The sequence below is a fragment of the Bubalus kerabau genome, chromosome 10 (assembly GCF_029407905.1).
Source record: "Bubalus kerabau isolate K-KA32 ecotype Philippines breed swamp buffalo chromosome 10, PCC_UOA_SB_1v2, whole genome shotgun sequence".
Taxonomy (NCBI): Eukaryota; Metazoa; Chordata; class Mammalia; order Artiodactyla; family Bovidae; genus Bubalus; species Bubalus kerabau.
In genome coordinates, this window is record NC_073633.1 from 93,741,327 (window position 1) to 93,759,950 (window position 18,624).

The window sequence follows — 18,624 nt, forward strand, 5'->3', positions numbered from 1 at the left end:
GAAAATAATCCCTAAGCAGATCTGCAAACTGTATTTCATAGAAATTTCATCTGAGAGAAAAAAGTCCAGAAGTCAGTTCCTGATGAGCAAAAAGAGATATGTAGAATGGCTGTAACTTACAAAATAAACACAGTGAAGAATCTCATAACATACTTGTGTATAGTTTTTCTGAATACGTAATATATGCACATTATTCAAAATTCAAAAACCATAAAGGTATACAGAGAAAACTTCCTCCATTCTCAGTCCCTACCTCCAATGTTATTAGGTTTTGTGTAGTCTTCCAGAGATATTTTACATTAAAAAAGTGTGTGTATAAAAAGAAAAAAATATATATATACATTTTTTCATACAAATAATGAACATACTAGACATCCTAACACATGCTTTGTTTTCTCCACTTATATCTCAGAGACCTTTCCGTAACTATATATAACAAACTTCCTCATTCCTTTCCACAGCTGGTTAATATTTCACTGGCAGTGTATTCCATAATTCATTTAACCAGTTCCCTATTGATGGACATTTATGTTTTTTCCAATCTTTCACCATTACAAGCAATGCTATAATAAACTTGTATTTGTTTTAATTAAACAGGTGTGTGATCTATAGGATAAACTCCTGGAAAAAGTGGGGCAATAAGGACATATATTGTAATTCTGAAAGATATTGACAAATTGCCCTCCATATCATTTGTACCAATTTCCACCCCCTTCAGCAATGCATGAAAGTGTTTGTTTCTGCACACCCTTATCACCAGTGAGACATCAAACTACCCAACACAGTTACGATTTCCACTTTCCTCACAGTAAGTTAGGCTGAGCATCTTTCATATGTGAAAAGCCACTTCCCATAGCATCTGAAAGACTGAATATATGCGGGGGAAAAGAGTGAAAAGAGATACTGCTTTTGATTTTTAAGGTTAAAGATATTCACTAAATTATATAAGAACTACTGTTAAAATAACTTGTAATTGGATTTAAAGAGGCAGGAAGGAAGAAAAGAAGAAATATATGTTTATTTCCAGAAGTTTAAAGTGTTGCAGTCCTGTTTTACAGAGAAAGAAAACAATTACAAACACAGCTTTTTAGGTTTCCTAAATTTAGTTAGTAAAGTTAAGAACACTATAAAGAAGAAAAAGCCAATTTCTCTATAGTATAGCTTTTACTATGTCAGCCAAATGTAGACCAATTCTACAAGTATTCCTAGAAGAGAACAGAGAAACCAGGACAAGTGTTGCAAATTTGGATGGTACTTAGGACAATGTTTTTTATTTTAATGGTATTTATTTTCATACGTCTTAGGAAAACTGATGCATCAAACTAGTAATATTATGAATATTATTTAGAATGAAACAATATTTTAAACATCAATTTAAAGAAAAAAAAAATAACCATTAGAATGTATTCTCTAACGTGGCAAAAATTCTGACTGTGGTAACTGAAAGGCCAAAGTCTTGGAAACAATGAACAGAAAGAAGAAACAGGAAACTCAAGAATAACTCAATGTTAGGGAATTCCCTGGTGGTCCAGTGGTTAAGACTCATTGCTTTCACTGCCTGAGGACTAGGTTCAATCCCCGGTCAGAGAACTAAGATCCCACAAGTTACGTGGCTCAGCCAAAAACAATTTTAAAAAAGAATAACTCAATTTTTAGGGACTTCCCTGACAGTCCAGTAGTTAAGTCTCCAAGCTTCCACTGCAGGGGACACAGGTTCAATCCCTGGTTGGGGAACTAAGATCCTGCACGCCACACGATGAGACCAAAAAAACTAAGGAAGAAAAAGAAAGAGAGAGAATAACTCAGTTTTGAATTGATGGCCTTTATAGCAAAAGTGAGAAGGAAAAAAGAAATTTTCTTAAAATAATTTATTTTACATCTGACAATTTTAAAAACATGTTTTCTTTCTATGTTACCAGAATAAGGTTTTAGACATTCTGGTCATGCTACAGATTTAAATGTAGTGTGTACTTTGTACTCTCTACAAAGAGAACCAAAACACTGGCTTTTTCTAAAGTATTTGAATATCAGGTCAGGGTTCTTCAGAATAGGTCTCATAGGACTTTCCCTTCACTAAACAGGCAGCGAAGAGATAATTAGCCTAGCCTCTTAGATTCAACTACAGAGGAACCAAAAGCAGGTTACGTGGTTATAGATTCAAGAAGCTTAAACGAAAAGAAACCAGCTGAGTTTAGAGTCCAACCAAATCCAGAGACCACGTCCATGTGATCCAGTTTCTCCTTAGCCCTCGGGAATGGGTCACACTCCATGGTCATTCAGATTACAAACCTCGGTTGTACCGTTACAAACAGAATTATGACGGGACTAAATTGACCACCTCAACAGCATAAAAACACAACTGCTGTAAAAAAAAAAAAAAAAAAGAAATAACCACAGGCAGAAGAAATTTATACTCTTTTGATATAAAAAACTACAATAGAAACCCCCAAACCACAGGGACTCTTTGGCATGGACATCCACTCTTTTGCTCCATCTAACACGATAACTACTAATTTTAAAATTTTAATTGAAATTGAAATAGCCACAGATAAGCAACATTTTCAAAACTGGAGAAAGACTTATTGCACTGCTCTAAGTCCTACATACGAATAACAAACAAGTTCAAGTTCACCTGACCTGTTTGCAGTCCTTGACGGTCTACATGAGTTGATAGCTCAGGGTCATATACAACAGACCAAGTTCTACTGCTGACTTCAAGGTTATAACAGACTTAGCCCTTTATTTTCCCCAAAGCTCCCTAAACTACAAACCAACCAACAATGAAAGAATGAAAAGACCTGTTCTTAAGTGATGTAACGTATGCCTCAGAGTTTCACTCTATAACGAGTGCTCACTCACTCCTCTTGGGAACTGAAGGACCCAGGTGCCCCAAATAAAAGACTATTAAAAATAATTACAGTTCATAAAGCAACAAGAACACTATGACCACTGGAGAGCTTAGTTCAGAACATCAACATTTTTCTTAGTTCATGACCAAAACCTCAGCTGACAAATATGAAGACCCTGAAAAGGTAGTCTCTATTGAGAATACTTTTTAAAAACAAGTCACAGTTATTCTGGATAATTATAAATTCCTGCTTTGAAAGAATAAGACACACTGAGACATCTAAACCCTTAATTCAATAACAACTGCATGACCAATCTCATTTCTTACTGCACTTTTCCCTCTAAGAAAGGATGACAGAAACCTCTTGATTTCATTTTTAGGTCTCTATTGGTTACACCATTGCTTACTCATTGGGTCATTTTCCAGAGGAAGGCGGCACAAGGATTCAATCAAACTCCTAATTTGAAGCTGCGTATTGAGTTTACTCCCAAGCCTACATACCTCTGAGCTAAGACAAATGCATGCTGTCCACAGTGCTTTGGAACCCAGCTTAACTCTAACTCAGGATTTCTCGATAGCAGCGCTACTGACACCTGGGACCAGATAATTCTGTGTGGGGGCAGTCCTATGCACTGGAGGATGTTCACCCGGTGGCTCACCCAGTGAAGAATCTGCCTGCAAAGCAGGAGACCCCAGTTCGATCCCTGGGTTGGAAAGATCCCCTGGAGAACGAAATGACAACCCACTCCAATATTCTTGCCTAGAAAATTCCACGGACAGAGGAGCCTCGTGGGCTACAGTTCATGGGGTCGCAGAGAGTTGGACACGACTGAGCAACTAATATTTTACTTCTTTCCTATACATGGATGGAAGTTTCTGAGTCTCAGTATCTCAGTGATGGCACTTCCTCTCCTCCTCAACCCAAGTGACAATCAAAATGTCCCCTAGGAGAGGCAAAATCTCTCCTGGTTGAGAACCACTGCTTTAACCTAAAGAACATTCCTGATACACACTGGATGCTCCTTCAAATCTCTATGTATGTTGAGACTTCGTCTCACAATCTGGCAAGCATTTCCAGAACACCTAGGACACAACATCAAGGGCTCCAGGAGAGAAATAGACAAGATAGACTCTATCTCCACCCTCCAGCTGACTTCTTGGGGGTACGCACATAAACAACTGCAATAACAGACACCCAATTATATGAAGTTTTGAATTGTTGATTTTTCTTCCTGGCACTCTCATTTTACCAAACTAAAAACCCCTTGATGGCAAAGACCATTACCTGCCCGAGAATATCAATGCTTGATTAATGGCCCCAAAATAAATATACTATTGGGAACTTCATCAAAACAAAGTAACAATTTCATACAGATGGTGAAAACTCCACACCTAACTTGGGCAAGTAAGTTAACCTCTCTCAGCTGTAGCTTGCTCTGTAAAATGGGGAGGAAATGACTGTTGACAGGATTAAGTCAGATAATACAAGGAAATCTTTTTCCACATTCTGGCACAGAGTAAGCATTCAATTAGTGTAAGCTCTCATTACTATTATTTTATTAGCTATTTTATTAACAACAAAGGTTACCTCAAGGGGAAGAGGTTGTTCTGGACCACAATAACAAACCCCTACACAACATAAAAGAAAACAACACTCACCCTGCTTTCTGAGGGCAAGAGGAAGGAAGTAATCATAAGTATTTCTATCAAGTAAGTCCTGGGAGGAAAATGTGAATGCAGGAACCAATTACAAGGGGTGGGCTGGGGGGAGACACACTCAGAGACAAACCCACTATCCTCCGACACATTTCTGGACTATTCTTAAGGCCTTTATATTTAAAGTGCTTGGGCATATTTGCCACAAAGATCTAAAGAGGAAGTAAAAAAAAGCCTTAATTTATAAATATTGATAGATGCAAGGAACAGATGTTAATGAGACATTCTGAGTGTTCATTTGCTCAATCTTTCAGAAAGTAGGCTTAAAATTTCTGATTTACTACAAAGCATCAGAGTTCGTAAGAAGGAAAAAGCCAAAAATTGTTAAACGTTTTAAAGTAAGAGAACATAAAGTCACAGGAAAAGGAAAAAGCTGGGTGATTCAAAGGGGTTTATGTGTGTGTGTCCCAAGTACCTTGGCCCATTAGGAAATGGGAGCTATTTAGGACAGAAGAAAAAGACAAAGAAAGTCACCATGCTGGAAGATACACATTCAAGAACACCTCTGACCGCACGTGGAGTTTCAGTGCGCAAAAACAGACCTTATTCTCACAGTAATGGGTAACACCAGTAATCGTGCATACCCTGGGCTAGGCACCAAGTGCCTCATACACACTGGTCTATGCAACCCTCCCAGCAGTCTTTCAGGCAGGTACTACAGTGTATAGATGAGGAAACAAATAGAAAAATAACTTGCCCAAGTAAATGAAAGAATCAGCCTCCAACGCAGGCACCATGGCACCACCTGTACTATATGGGGTCGATTTTAATTTCAGAACTGGGAAGTTAATTCATACTTGTTACTTGGGGAGCCCAGTTCTCTCCCCACCTACCCTTTTGTATTTCAAAGGAGCATCTTTTCAGTTGCATTCCTTGTAGAGATAAGGAGACGTGAAAGGTAAAAGTGCAACCGCGGGACACTTTCGCCTTCGAACAATGTAGCAATCCACACAGAGGAAACCAGCGTGGGTAGAAACGAGATAAGTCTCCTGAACAAGAAGAAGAGGGTCCCGGAGAATGAGGCAGGTCGCCAACGTTCCTACTTGGACGCTATTTCCTGCCTTGGCCGCTATGTTCATTCAAAGAGACCCCAGAGCCTACATAACTTCCAACTCTGCTTTTCATGCTGCCCACTCTTGATGGACAGAAAAGGATGCAAGATGAGGTGCGGGGGGCCTAGGTGCAGGGCGTGGAGGAGAGGGAAAGAGGCTAGAGCAAATAGGATTCTGGACAGATGAAGGCGAGGCTGCCTCTTCGGATGCGGGCGGAGAGGCGCGTGGAAGAAGGTCGGGACTTGAAACAGAGGTGAGGATCAGGGCGGGTAGCCAGAAACCCCGGGGCAGCCAGGGCGGCGGGGTCGGGGGTCAGCAGCCAAGGAGTGATGGGCGGGCGTGTGCTGAAGGTTTAAGAGCCGCCGGGGGCACAGCAGCTCGGTCACTACCACCCGGGCTGATCTAAGAAAGGAAGCGGGCAGGAACTAAGGCATTTCGAAAACAGAAGTAGAAAATAATCTCGAGCGAAGAGCAAGCCCGGAGAATGGCAGCGGCTGGGATGGGGGTGCTAGGCGCAGGAGGGTCGGGGCCCGGGCAGGAGCCGAGGCAGGGGCTCCGCGCGCGAAGGGGCTCCCCCCAGGCCGGTCCGCTCCTCCAGGCATCGCCGGACGGAGCTCGCCCGAGCCTCGCGCCGAAGCGCGGGGCCCCGAGGCCGGCGGCACGCACCCGCCGGCGCCCGGCCTTGCGTACCTGAGGCGGCCGCCTGGCTCCCCTCCACTCCCGAGCCGTCCCCGAGGCCGCGCGCCGGCCCTCGGCGGGCTGCGGGGCTCCAGACGCCCGGCCCCTCAGCCGCCCGTGGGTCCGACATCTGCAGCCCGCGCCCGCAGCGCCTCTGCCGCCCGCCACCGGGAGCTCCGGAAACAGCCGAAGGCCGAGCTCCGCCGCGAAGAGCCGAGCGAAGCCCGCGGGCCGGAAGGGGCAGCGAGCCGGCCCCCGCGCCCTCGCGGGAGCTCTGGTCAGCGAAGGCTGGCGACCCGGGCTCGGGGGGCGGGGCACGGGGGGGTGTTCAGTTCAGTCAGCTATGGCAGATTTTTAGTCAGTGCTTGAAAGAACAAACAAAACCCGGGGAGGGGGAAGATTCCTTGAGACCTGGCCGGAAGTCGTGGTCTCCATAGAGACGCTGTCGGAAGTTGGAGTTGCTAGGCGGCCTGGGCGCGACGGCTCATCTGCGTCATGGCTGAAGTCCCAGAGGATTACGATTCCCCCCTCTGACGAAAATGAAGACCTGAAGACTGAGAGACCGAAACTTCAGTTTCTTCAGGTGACCGAAGATATCGAACCAGGCAGCGTGGCAGAGGCAGGCCCAATTCCTGTAGAGATTGACCAAGAGCCACAGCCAGAGACAGAGGAAGAGGCTTGCAAAGAGAAGACACCAGAGAGTGCTAAAGATGTGCCTCTGCACCTAAAACCAACCTGGACCTCCGAGGAAGAGGTTCCCCACAAGTCCAGGATAGACCTTTTCAGCGAGGTTGAGCTAGGGATTCCCCTAGAGGTAAAATCAGAGACTTTTGGACAGATAGAAAGAGAGCTTTTGAAGGATTTGCAAAGCCCTGTGGACAGAAAGCATGAGGAACCAAAGGAGGAAGCCAAACCGGATGTTCCTGAGGATGTACCCATAGAAGAGAGCAAACCAGAGGTTCCAGAGGAGACACTCAGAGAGCAATATGAAAAGACAGGTCTAGAACCTACAGAGCCGACCAAACCAGAATCTCCAAGTGAGAAACCAAGAAAATCAATTGAAGAGGCAGATCAACAGCCACCAAAGGTGACCACATCAGAGAATCCAGAGGAAATACAAAGTAAGTCACCTACAGAGAAAAGGACAGAGTCACCTGAGCAGGCCAAACCAGAGTTTCCAGAAGAGAAACCGAGTACAGCTACTGAGGAAACACAAGAAAAAACTCCAGAGCCACTAGAAGAGATCGAATCAGAGTTTTCTGAGGTAAAGTCAGGAAAACCAATGGAGGAAACAGTTAGAGAGCCATCAGGAAAGACCACACCGGAAGTTCAGGAGGAGACACCAAGTAAGTCAACTTCAGAGAGAGTTCTAGAGCCACCACAGGACACCAAACCAGCAGATAAAAAAGATAAGCAGAAAAAGTCAACCGAGGAGACAGATCTAACACCATCACAGAAGTTCAGATCAGAGGAGACACTAAGAAAGTCAACTGAGGAGAAGGGTCCAGAGCCCCCAGAACAAACTAAAGCAGAGTTTCCAAAGAAAGAACCAGAGAAAACTGAAGAAACAGGTCAAGTGCCACCACAGATCAAACCAGAGGTGCAAGAGAAGACACAAACAGAACCAACTAGGGAGATAGATTTAGAGTTATTGGATAAAACCAAACAACTACTTAGAAGAGAGACACCTGTAGAATTTGCCAAGGAAGATAGGCCAGAAGCAATCAAATTTAAACATTCTGTCAACAGGGATGAGGCTGAGTACTCGGACTATCCAATAGGAAAGTTGTTAATAAAAGAAACTAAAGTTTCAAAAGACTATGTATTAGAGCCTCTTCCAATAAGTGATGTAGACTCAGTGAATACAGATGAGTTTTCTAAAGAACTCCAAAATCTGTTCCAGCTTTGTGATACCAATTATGAGTTCTACTCCTTTTTCTCTGAGTCTCAGAGGGATTTAAAAGAGTCCTGTGGTAAAAAGCAAGATCTGTCCCTAGAGTCAATGAAACTGGTATATAAAGATAGAGACACCCAGCCAGAAAAAAATTCTGATCTACAATTTGAGTATCTTCAGTGGAGCCCAGAAAAAGTTGCCACATGGATTTGCCAGCTAGGCTTCCCTCAATACAAGGTACACAAAAATAACATTTGTGTGTGTGTGTTACATACTCTCATTCCTTTACTTCTTATTCCTCTATCCTTACCTGAGATTTTGCATCTTCACTGGAAGAAGTGTAGGACAGGCATGGACGATGGTAGAGGTAACTTGGATTTTAATTTGGCCTTTGCACTGATATATACATGTATTTGTATATTGGGAGAGGAGGGAAAGGTCACATTTGTTTTTCCTATTCATCACAGTGATTATACTTCTCTACAATCCTTAAATAAAGACTAATTTATGTAGGCTTCTTTTCATAGAACTCTGTATTCCTAAAAAGATTTCATCCATGGTAGATTTTTTTTGGTTTGGGGGTTTTTTTAAGCTTAAAAAAAATTATTTTTTGGCTGCACTGGGTCTTCATTGCGGCTCATAAGCTTGGTAACTGCTCTGTGGCATGTGAGATCCCAACTCCCCGACCAGAGATGGAACCTGCATCCATCCCCCACACCAGAAGGTGAACTCCCAACCACTGGATGGACTACCAGGGAAGTCCCTGAGGTATTTTTGGTACTTTGTTTTTATTAGCAGCTCCCTTAACTTGAACTTGTATTGTTAGTATCTACCCCAAATGTGTTATATGTATTGTGATCACCCACCAGTACTAATTTTTATAGCCAATTAACCAAGACTAGTTTTCTTTTTAAAATGGAGTGAATCCTCTTATTTCACTGCCAAGTATGTTCTTAGGCTACTACAAACAACGCAAGATCTGAAATCTTTGGTACTTCTGTACTTAAAAATGTAGTTCAGGTAAGAAAGAAGCATTGGTTGTATCATACCCCCCAAAAATAAAAATAAGCAGCAGTATGAAATTTAATTGAGTTTAAAATATGTAGGATTATTAGGATTATTAAAATTATTTTTTCTCAGTACAGCACTAACAACAAACATGATTTATTTATCCCTCCCTCCTTGCCTCTTTCCTTCTTTCCCTCCTCCCTTTCTCTTTCTTGCTTTTTCTTCCTGTGTTTGCCATCCATCTTTTGAGTGATGTTCTCATTGTACCGACAGGAGTGTTTTACCACAAACTTCATCAGTGGCCGAAAACTCATACATGTGAACTGCTCAAACCTCCCTCAGATGGGGATAACAGATTTTGAGCACATGAAGGTGAGTTGTGTATGGTTTCCTGATAGAGCACTGCAGCAGTACTACCATCTATCTCAAACCAACCTCCTTTTATTCCAACCTGGCCTTCGATTTCTGCCAGTGGTGTTATCATACTCCCAGTGCCCCAGGCTCAAAGTGGTTGCTTCCACTCTTTCCTTTGATTCCCCACAAAGATCCCAAGAACTATCTCTCCTCCTATAGCATCTGGTTTTCTCCATTCCCACTTGTTCAGACCTTTATCAGACCTTTACTAGAATATACACAACATTCCAGTAGCCTGCTTTTAGCCTCTGTCTATAGTCCCTTTGGGGGCTTTCCAGGTGGTGCTAGTGGTAAAGAATCCACCTGCTAATGCACAAGACACAAGAGACATGGGTTCAGTCCCTGGGTTGGGAAGATCCCTTGGAGGAGGGCATGGTGACCCAGTCCAGGAATCCTGCCAGGAGAATCCCATGGACAGAGGAGCCTGATGGGCTCACAATAGGGTCACAATAGAGTTGGACACAACCAAACCAATGTAGCATAGCACAGGCCCTTTGGATTCAAGGGCCCTGATTTTAGACTGTCACTTTCCAACCATTTACACAGTATTCTCCTCAGAAGCCTTCTTTAGATAGTCTCAACTCCTTAGCTTCACAGTGGTGGGCTTCCCTTGTGGCTCAGATGGTGAAGAATCCTCTAGCAATGAGAGAGACCTGGGTTCAATCCCTGGGTTGGAAAGATTCCCCAGGAGGCGGGCTTGGCAACCCACCCAGTATTCTTGCCTGGAGAATCCCCATGGACAGAGGATCCTGGCTGGCTACAGTTCATGGGGTTGCAAAGAGTCGGACACAACAGAGCAACTAAGCACACACACAACTCCTTAGCTTAGGATTCAGGATCCTCCACAAGTGTTCTCCCACCACCATGAATCTCCTGCTCCAGCCTCACAGGTCAAGCTCACACCCTTGCAAACCTGTGTCATGCACTCCTCCTCCTACTAATACATCTTTGTTCAGTTCCCCCTCCCCCTGCATGACTACTATGAATCTTAGTCATCCTTCATGACCCCAGCCAATTCTCATCTCCCCAGAAAATTTTTCCCCATCTTCCCAGCCCATGGTAGCCTCACCTCCAAAGCTGTCCTGCATTTTATGTCTCTTAACACCCATATGGCACTAAAAAAAAAAAAAAAAAAAAAAAACCACCATGTGCGTTTTGCTTGCTCTACTCCTTAACTTTGAAACAAGTTAACATTAACCTCTCTGGATCTCAGTTTCCTAAGATCTCTCCAGCACCAACAGTCCATGATTATCTTTGCATAACAGTACCCTCCATGTATAGTGTTTTGTAGTGTACAAAACTTCCCATATATAATTTCATTTCTAACCTTTGCTTAAATACCTCCCATCTCAACATACCAGTGGTTTCATTCATTACACTTTTGCCCATAAATGCTCTGCCTTGGTGGTTCTTAATCTTGGATAGGCTTTGGAATCAAATGAGATTAAAAAAAAAAAAAAATTCCTGGGTTCCAGGCTCCAGAGCTTTTGATTCATTAGGTCTCTGGTAGGCCTTGGAATTTGTTTCCTAAGTGACTCCTTTTTTCTTTTCTTTTTCCCCACCCAAGGGGAATTTGGTGAGTTTTATTTATTTTTTGGCCACGCCACATGGCTTGCAGGATCTGAGTTCCCTGGCCAAGTATTAAACCCGAGTTCTCATCAGCAATAGAACAGAATACTAACCACTGGACTGCCAAGGAGTTTCCCCCTAGGTAACTCTTGATCAGCCCTTAGAACTATATAATTCCATAAGTCATATGATTTAGACAGTAAGAAAATTATCCTTGTTAATATATAAACTCCTTTTTCTGACAACAAGATATAAAGAAATCCTTTAAATTGTTAAATGCGTATTCCATGGCAGAAAGTGAAGAGGAACTAAAAAGCCTCTTGATGAGAGTGAAAGAGGAGAGTGAAAAAGTTGGCTTAGAGCTCAACATTCAGAAAACGAAGATCATGGCATCCGGTCCCATCACTTCATGGGAAATAGATGGGGAAACAGTGGAAACAGTGTCAGACTATTTTCTTGGACTCCAAAATCACTGCAGATGGTGATTGCAGCCATGAAATTAAAAGACGCTTACTCCTTGGAAGAAAAGTTATGACCAACCTAGACAGCATATTCAAAAGCAGAGACATTACTTTGCCAACAAAGTCCATCTAGTCAAGGCTATGGTTTTTCCAGTGGTCATGTATGGATGTGAGAGTTGGACTGTGAAGAAAGCTGAGCACCAAAGAATTGATGCTTTTGAACTGTGGTGTTGGAGAAGACTCTTGAGAGTCCCTTAGACTGCAAGGAGATCCAACCAGTCCATTCTAAAGGAGATCAGCCCTGGGTGTTCTTTGGAGGGAATGATGCTAAAGCTGAAACTCCAGTACTTTGGCCACCTCATGCGAAGGGTTGACTCATTGGAAAAGACTCTGATGCTGGGAGGGATTGGGGCCAGGAGGAAAAGGGGACAACAGAGGATGAGATAGCTGGATGGCATCACCGACTTGATGGACATGAGTCTGAGTGAACTCCGGGAGTTGGTGATGGACAGGGAGGCCTGGCGTGCTTCGATTCGTGGGGTCACAAAGAGTCGGACACGACTGAGCGACTGAACTGAAGTGAACATTTAGTCTCTTGTACTCCATCAATAGCTATCCTCTGTGAGTTTTTACTGTATGTTGGACACCATACATCTATCACTTCATTTAATCCCCATTTACAGAAGAGAAAACTGAAGCCAGAAAGGTGAAGCAACTTACACAAAATCATTCAGATAATAAGAGCCAGGATTCAAATATATTCTGTGTAATATCCCAATCCATGCTCTATTTAAACCACTGTACTATATAGCCTCTTTTTTTAATATTGCCTCTTTAAATGAATAATTTTGTAACTGTGAACCCACATATACATAATATAGAAAAGGACAACTTATTACAAATTATTAATTACAATCATGCTTTCATGTAGCTACCAAGTACTATGAGGTAAATATCTTATCCTTTTTATGTTCAAAGATACTACAGCCATTTTTATGAGCTCTAATTTCTACCTATGTATATAATGTACTCAATTTTCTAAATAAAAATAAGGAACAGAAATGCAAAAGTTTATGCAAAAGTTTTTGCCAAAGTTTTGCAAAAATGTACAGTAACTTGTAATATAAATTCCTAAAACATTTAAACACCAAAAACTTCAACTTTTCATCATGAGAACGTGTTAAGAGTCTGCCAAGTCATTTTGCTTTCCTTGACATTTTCATTCCAAAAGTACAATATCAATGTGAATGATAAAAATTCTAATTATGCTTTTTCTAGTCTTGCAAGAAGCAAGAGGTCTTAAATATCTTCTGAAATCCTCAAGAGTAAATGATGAACCCAGTAGTCTCTCCTTATATTCCAAAAAGTTTGAATAAGCAAACTTTGGAATACTTGTTATCAAAGTCAGTAGACAAATATGGCCTCTCCTTGAAATTACGAGGGTAACAAATATCAAGATATTCATACAGGTATGTTAGATAAGCTTTGCTTGACAGGTCCACATAAAAAAAGCTAATTATACACTATGATACAGGTAACTTTTTAGAGATCAAAAGTGGCCTTAAGCATACACAGATGCCTTGCTTACTGATACACTCAGCGTCTGTTACCGCACCACTGTAATTATAGCACTAGTACAGTACGGCCACAATTTTATCTCGTAACAACATTTAAGCAGTGTAGCTATCTTTTTCATGCCAACTCTCAATTTTCATCATTCATAGGCATTAGAGATGGGGAGGAGTCGGGACAGGTTGCTTGAGTGTACAGAATTTTGGACATGGCTGCTAAGAAATTGGATCACATATAAACTGTGCTTCCCATTTATAAGTGAAGTGAAGTTGCTCAGTCGTGTCTGACTCTTTGGGACCCCATGGATTATAGCCTGCTAGGCTCCTCTGTCCATGGAATTCTCCAGGCAAGTATACTGAAGTGGGTTGCCATTTCCTTCTCCAGGGCATCTTCCTGACCCAGGGATCGAACCCAGGTCTCCCACATTGCAGGCAGACGCTTTACCATCTGAGCCACCAGGGAAGCCCCATTTATAAGCCTTGCAGTTAACTCATGGCCAGTTTCTGTTCTCTTCAACTTCCTTTTACTTTCATAATTTTGCAGCTACTCATTCTTCCCCTACAGAAATAACTCACCTTTCCCTTTGTCCTTCCTAAGACATATTAAGATGACCAGAGAAGAGCTAAATGTATAGGTTAGACTGGGAGGAGTGCAGAAGAAAAGAAGCACTAGTTATTATTCTTCCCTGGCCAGGAGAGCTCTGGAAACTGCTCTTCTGTGTTTCCCATTTGTAGTGATGCACTCATTTGGTAAAAAAGGAGAAAATATTTCTATATTGTCCTTTTCTTGTCCCTACTTACTCTAGGGACAAGCTATTAATAGACAAGAGAGCACTGCGTTTACTTTAGCTTTCTGTCTTAAAAAATTATTTCTCAAAATATTTTTAACCATTCACTCCAAGTGAACAAAAGATAACAGATAACCTTGTGACAAATACTTGTAGAAGAACAGATGAATTGCCCATTCCTTTTATATGCCTGATTGTATATTTCAAAGTAGAGCCTTACCAGCTTTATAATACCCAGCAATTTTACTCACCTGCCTTGTTGCAAGCTGCTTAAATAGCACAACTCATGTCACAAACAACATGTCAGCAATTGTCACTAAATGAAAAAAAAATTTTTAATTTTCAAGTAATTTTAGTTTTACAGAACAGTTGCAAAGATAGTACAGAGAGTTCCCATGTACTCTTAACCCTGTTTCCCCTAACGTTAACATCTTATGTAATCAGGATACCTTTATCAAAACAAAGAAATTAACACCAGCACAGAACTATTAAACAAACTATGGACTTTATGCAGACTTCGACAGTTCTCCCACTGATGTCCTTTTCTCATTCCAAGATCCAGTTGGAGATTGCATTTAGCTGTCCTGTTTCCTTGGTCTTCTCCAATATAGGACAATTTCTTGATCTTTCTTTGTCTTTCATGACCTTGACACTTTGAAGAGTAGTAGCCTGGTGGGCTGCCGTCTATGGGGTCGCACAGAGTCCGACACGACTGATGCGACTTAGCAGCAGCAGCCTGGTATTTTGTAGATTTCCCTCAGTTTGTCTCATGTTTCCCATGGAATTATACTTTGTGGGGAAACCATCACACAGATGATGATATCAGTTAATCATAGCAGGAAGTACATGGCATTGACATGATCTATTACTGGAGATGTTAACTTTGATCACTGGGTTAAGGTAGTGTCTGCAAATTTCTTCACCACAGTTACTGTGTTTCTCTTTCATATTCTCTTCATCAAAAGTGAGTTACTGAGTCCAACCCACAGTCAAAGGGAGGAGAATTAAGCTCCCCGCCTCCTGGAGGGAGTGAAGAATCTGCAGGCAATGTAGGAGACCCGGGTTCAATCCCTGGGTTGGGAAGATCCCCTGGAGGAGGGCATGGCAACCCACTCCAGTATGCTTGCCTGGAGAATCCCCATGGACAGAGGAGCCTGGTGGACTATAGTCCATGGGGTCGCAGAGTTGGACACAACTGAGCGACTAAGCACAGCACAGCACAGACCTAGAGTAAATACCACCAGTATTAAACATACTGGGGGAGGTAGTTTGAGGCTATGCAAATTACCTGTTTCACCTTAAAGCTTTGCATCAGTTATTACTGTTATTCTAACGATGATTCCCTATTTCTCCATTCCTTCCACATTTAATTGGAACTCAGCTTAAAGGACTCCTCTGTGTCTGTCTTTTGAATCTTGAAACCTCAGTGGCCACAGACCTCAATTAGTATTCCCACCGGGAGTGCAAGGCAATGATACAGACTCTGTCCTTTACCTACAACCACCCCTAGAGTCTGAACAACTCCAATTTAAGTCAGATTTGAGAAGAAAGCTATCTTATCTAAAATGCACTTTCTGGGCCGTTTTGCATCAGGCTTAGAAATATCTGTGGTGTGAATTTTACAGTCTTGTAACTATGGCCAGTATTTTTAAACAAATGCAAATTCATTCCACGTACTCCTTTGACTGTGTTCTAGCAGCAGTCTCATGGACTACATTCTCACCCAGAGGCAGAATATGAATTCAAATAGCAATGTTATAGCAGATCTACAATTAAAACTAGACTTTGAAAGTGCAATGACAGTTCAATCGAGCATATCAAGTGGCATGGTACTCAGTGAATACAAACTCTATTTTAGAGACATTGAAAATTCTGGCAAAAGTATTTTAAAAAAATACACAAGTGTAAGCACTAATGCATTTTAACTGGAATTTTAATGTCTGCTTTTTAGTGTTTGAGATTTATTTCCAGTCCAATGCACCAAATAACTATTTGAGTAATGATTTTTTTCTTAGTTGATTATTAACTGAGCCCCTTATAGACAAGTTATTTATTAACCTTCCTAGAGAAAGTCATGGCTCCTAATCTGAACATATTATCTGCTCATATTGTTGGTCAGATTGCTCAGCCAAAAAAAGAGAGAAATGAACCCATCTGTGCCTATTTGATCCAAAGGCCTAGAAACATCTTTAAGTAGAAAGATAAATCATGTGATGTTTCTCTTAAGAAATGTGTTTTGATAATTCCAGGTTGGGAAGACTTTCAGTGTATTCAGTGTTTTATTTCCTCATAGAACTAGCTTGAGGGGTTAGCATTCAAGAGGTCTATGAAACTAAGTAAAACTTACTGAATTATAGTTGTATTTTCAGGAAATTCCCATTAAAAAGCTATCCTTGCATTACAGGTAATTTCTCGGCATACCCGGAAGCTGCTGGGAATCGAAGAGCCATTATTCACACGCTCCATCCGCCTTCCCTACAGAGACAATATTGGCTTATTTTTAGAGCGAAAAGGTCATAGTGGAGTTAAGTCTGATTCCTTGACTTTGTCTGAATTTGCACGAGAAGCGGGATTACAGGGTCATGCTCCACGGGTGGCCACCGTTGAGAATGATGCAGCTTTATAGTCCATTGACCTGTAGGGCAAGCTGGCTCACTTAACTTGAAAATCAAACTAAATTATCTGGGGGAAGAAATGAGGCATTTCTGTGTTTTCTTTCTCCTCTTCATTCAGAATCAGAGTTTGAACTGCTGGACCATTCCTAGTTCTGCCACTGACTCACGGCGCCCTCCCTTTATTTATGTTTCAACTTCGCCCCTTGTTAAAACAAAGATAGCAACAGCTCTCTTTCTGGGTAATCGTAAGACTTCCTGATAAATTCTACTACTTCATCTGGTTTTGGAACACATTGGGAAAACATAACTGAAAGTAAAATCACCTGCCAACTCAGATAATCCCAGATAATTATTGAATCAGCATTAAATCAGACCGTGATGCCCATTATAGGCAGGTCACTAAAGAGATTTCTGAGACAAAGACCTCTTACCCTTTTATATAGCCAGGCAGATATGATCCATTCTTGACATGTTAACTGTCTGTATCCAAAAGAAATTAAAACTTTTCATATCTTTATGACAAACAGAAAGTTACTACCTGGAGCCAAGCCCTGAGGCTAAACTCCCAGCGTCAGGAAGACAAAGTGCCCCTGAAATGCTCACATTTCAAAGTGGCTCCAACAGCCCTGCCCCCAGAAGACCGTCCTGGGATGGAAAACTGGCAGGTTTATTCACTTTTAAAAAAATATTAGCATACATCTCCAAAACAGAGAAAAAGGATTAAAATTACATGTTTTAAAAGAAAATGTTTTGTGAAAAAGTAGGGGCGGGGGGAGTTCTCATTCATTTTTGGCATCAGAGAACAAAAAATTTTAAATATCTTTTTAGATTTGTATTTACCCGTTAAAACAGCATGGCTTATAGAAGTATCACAGACCATGAAGTAGGTCTGGGGTTTGTCTACAAGGCTTTCTATGCAGTACCACCAGACTTTTATAAAATGAAATACAGACCAGCGGCTACGCATGACTGGACTGCTCACAAGAAATTAAAAATACTTTTTGTTGCTTGAATGACTCCGATTCCTTTCATAGACTTTAACTTCTCTTTCTCTTCCCAGGGACACTTCTTAATCCAAAAAACCACTGTACCCTATCCAGTTCCTTACACCTGAATGAATATTCAAAGGAATCCTTTTTATTTTTCCCAGTGAGAGAAAGAACAGTGCCTCAATTTAGCTTTCATACCAAGAATATTACTGTTTGATGATGAACCTAATCTTTTCCCCAAGCAGACTAACAAAATTTTATCTTGGACCATTTAAGATAGTACCATTGAGTCTGCTTGGCTCACAAGCATGCAAAAGAGAAAAATGTAAATGATTAACCTCAGACCTTGGTGGTTTCCATGTACAGTGAATGGCTTTGTTCGAAAGTACTTTAGCATTTGGCTAACAGTAGTTCTGTTCAGCGACAGCATAGTCACCACCATCCTTTCTCAACTTGATTGTTACTAATACTGTTTTCTATTCTGATTGACATAAAGTAATTGCAAAACTTGAAATAAATCTGAACTGTGCTGTGCTTAGTTGCTCATTCGTGTCCGACTGTGACCCCCTGGATTATAGTCGACCAGGCTCCTCTGTCCATGGGGATTCTCCAGGCAAGAATACTGTGATTGTTTACCACACATCTTATTTTTCTATCCAAACTGTAGGAAAATCAAGGTGTTTCATTTGTTAGCTACACACTACTACAGGAAAAGACTGTAACTATCTACTGTAGCTACATATTGTAGTTACATACTGCTATAGGAATGTACATACTGTATAGAATGTAGTTACATACTGCTATAGGAATGTACATACTGTATAGAATGTAGTTACATACTGCTATAGGAAAAGAATGCTACAGAAAAAGTATGTAACCATCTAATAATGACAGTATAGCTTCTTGAATTTAGCGTTTAGATGAGGGAGAATTTGAATTTACTGAACTGATATTTAGCTGCTGGGAAAGCAGCTTACTTAAATGTGTCAGGTTATGTAGTTTCATTCAGTTGCTTCCAAAA

At 41.5% G+C, this 18,624-nt stretch overlaps 2 protein-coding genes across 5 annotated transcripts in view; one reads left to right on the plus strand and one right to left on the minus strand.

Moving 5' to 3' along the window:
* The window catches only part of TMED8 (transmembrane p24 trafficking protein family member 8), a 37,001-nt gene extending 30,428 nt beyond the window's left edge, over nt 1-6,573 (minus strand). The window contains exon 1 of one of the 4 annotated variants that reach the window (XM_055538749.1): nt 6,307-6,573. In XM_055538749.1, the coding sequence (XP_055394724.1) occupies nt 6,307-6,424 (118 nt within the window). In that variant the 5' untranslated portion in view covers nt 6,425-6,573. Of the gene's footprint in view, nt 1-2,637; nt 2,779-3,349; nt 4,531-5,397; nt 5,856-6,306 lie in introns of those variants that run through there. The other 3 variants (XM_055538750.1, XM_055538753.1, XM_055538752.1) reach the window with 3 other exon arrangements.
* A 63-nt stretch (nt 6,574-6,636) lies between these two features.
* On the plus strand, nt 6,637-17,283 carry SAMD15 (sterile alpha motif domain containing 15). The gene is given in 4 exon segments (XM_055538748.1): nt 6,637-6,819; nt 6,821-8,425; nt 9,470-9,568; nt 16,404-17,283. Coding segments are annotated over 4 exon segments (1,956 nt in total). The 5' UTR covers nt 6,637-6,789; the 3' UTR covers nt 16,626-17,283.
* Nucleotides 17,284-18,624: the final 1,341 nt, after the last annotated feature.